Source organism: Penaeus monodon, chromosome 30 (assembly GCF_015228065.2).
Source record: "Penaeus monodon isolate SGIC_2016 chromosome 30, NSTDA_Pmon_1, whole genome shotgun sequence".
NCBI classification, from domain to species: domain Eukaryota; kingdom Metazoa; phylum Arthropoda; class Malacostraca; order Decapoda; family Penaeidae; genus Penaeus; species Penaeus monodon.
The window spans coordinates 8,260,241-8,260,469 of record NC_051415.1 but is presented as its reverse complement, the minus strand read 5'-3'; the positions used below and the strand labels follow the sequence as shown (position 1 = coordinate 8,260,469).

At 61.1% G+C, this 229-nt stretch overlaps 1 protein-coding gene across 1 annotated transcript in view; it reads left to right on the top strand.

Moving 5' to 3' along the window:
- LOC119592508 (teneurin-m-like) overlaps nucleotides 1–229 on the top strand; it is a gene marked incomplete in the record, with an annotated part of 54,907 nt that overhangs the window by 26,844 nt on the left and 27,834 nt on the right. Inside the window, 1 exon segment of the mRNA XM_037941357.1 lies at nucleotides 19–220. Coding sequence (XP_037797285.1) covers nucleotides 19–220 — 202 coding nt within the window.

The following is a 229-nucleotide window of genomic DNA, read 5'->3' as shown; positions in this document are numbered from 1 at the left end:
TGCCTGCTCCCCCAACAGACGGCCTCATGGACTGCCAGGACCCCGAGTGCTGCACCCACCAAGCCTGCCAGGACTCCCAGCTCTGCGTCAGCCGCTCCACCCCGATGGACATCCTCCTCCGCAAGCAGCCTCCAGGATCGACCGCTTCCTTCTTCGAGAAGATGCGTTTCCTCATCGAAGAGGACTCGCTCCAACACTTCTCCGGCGAGTTCAACAAAAGGTGAGGTTG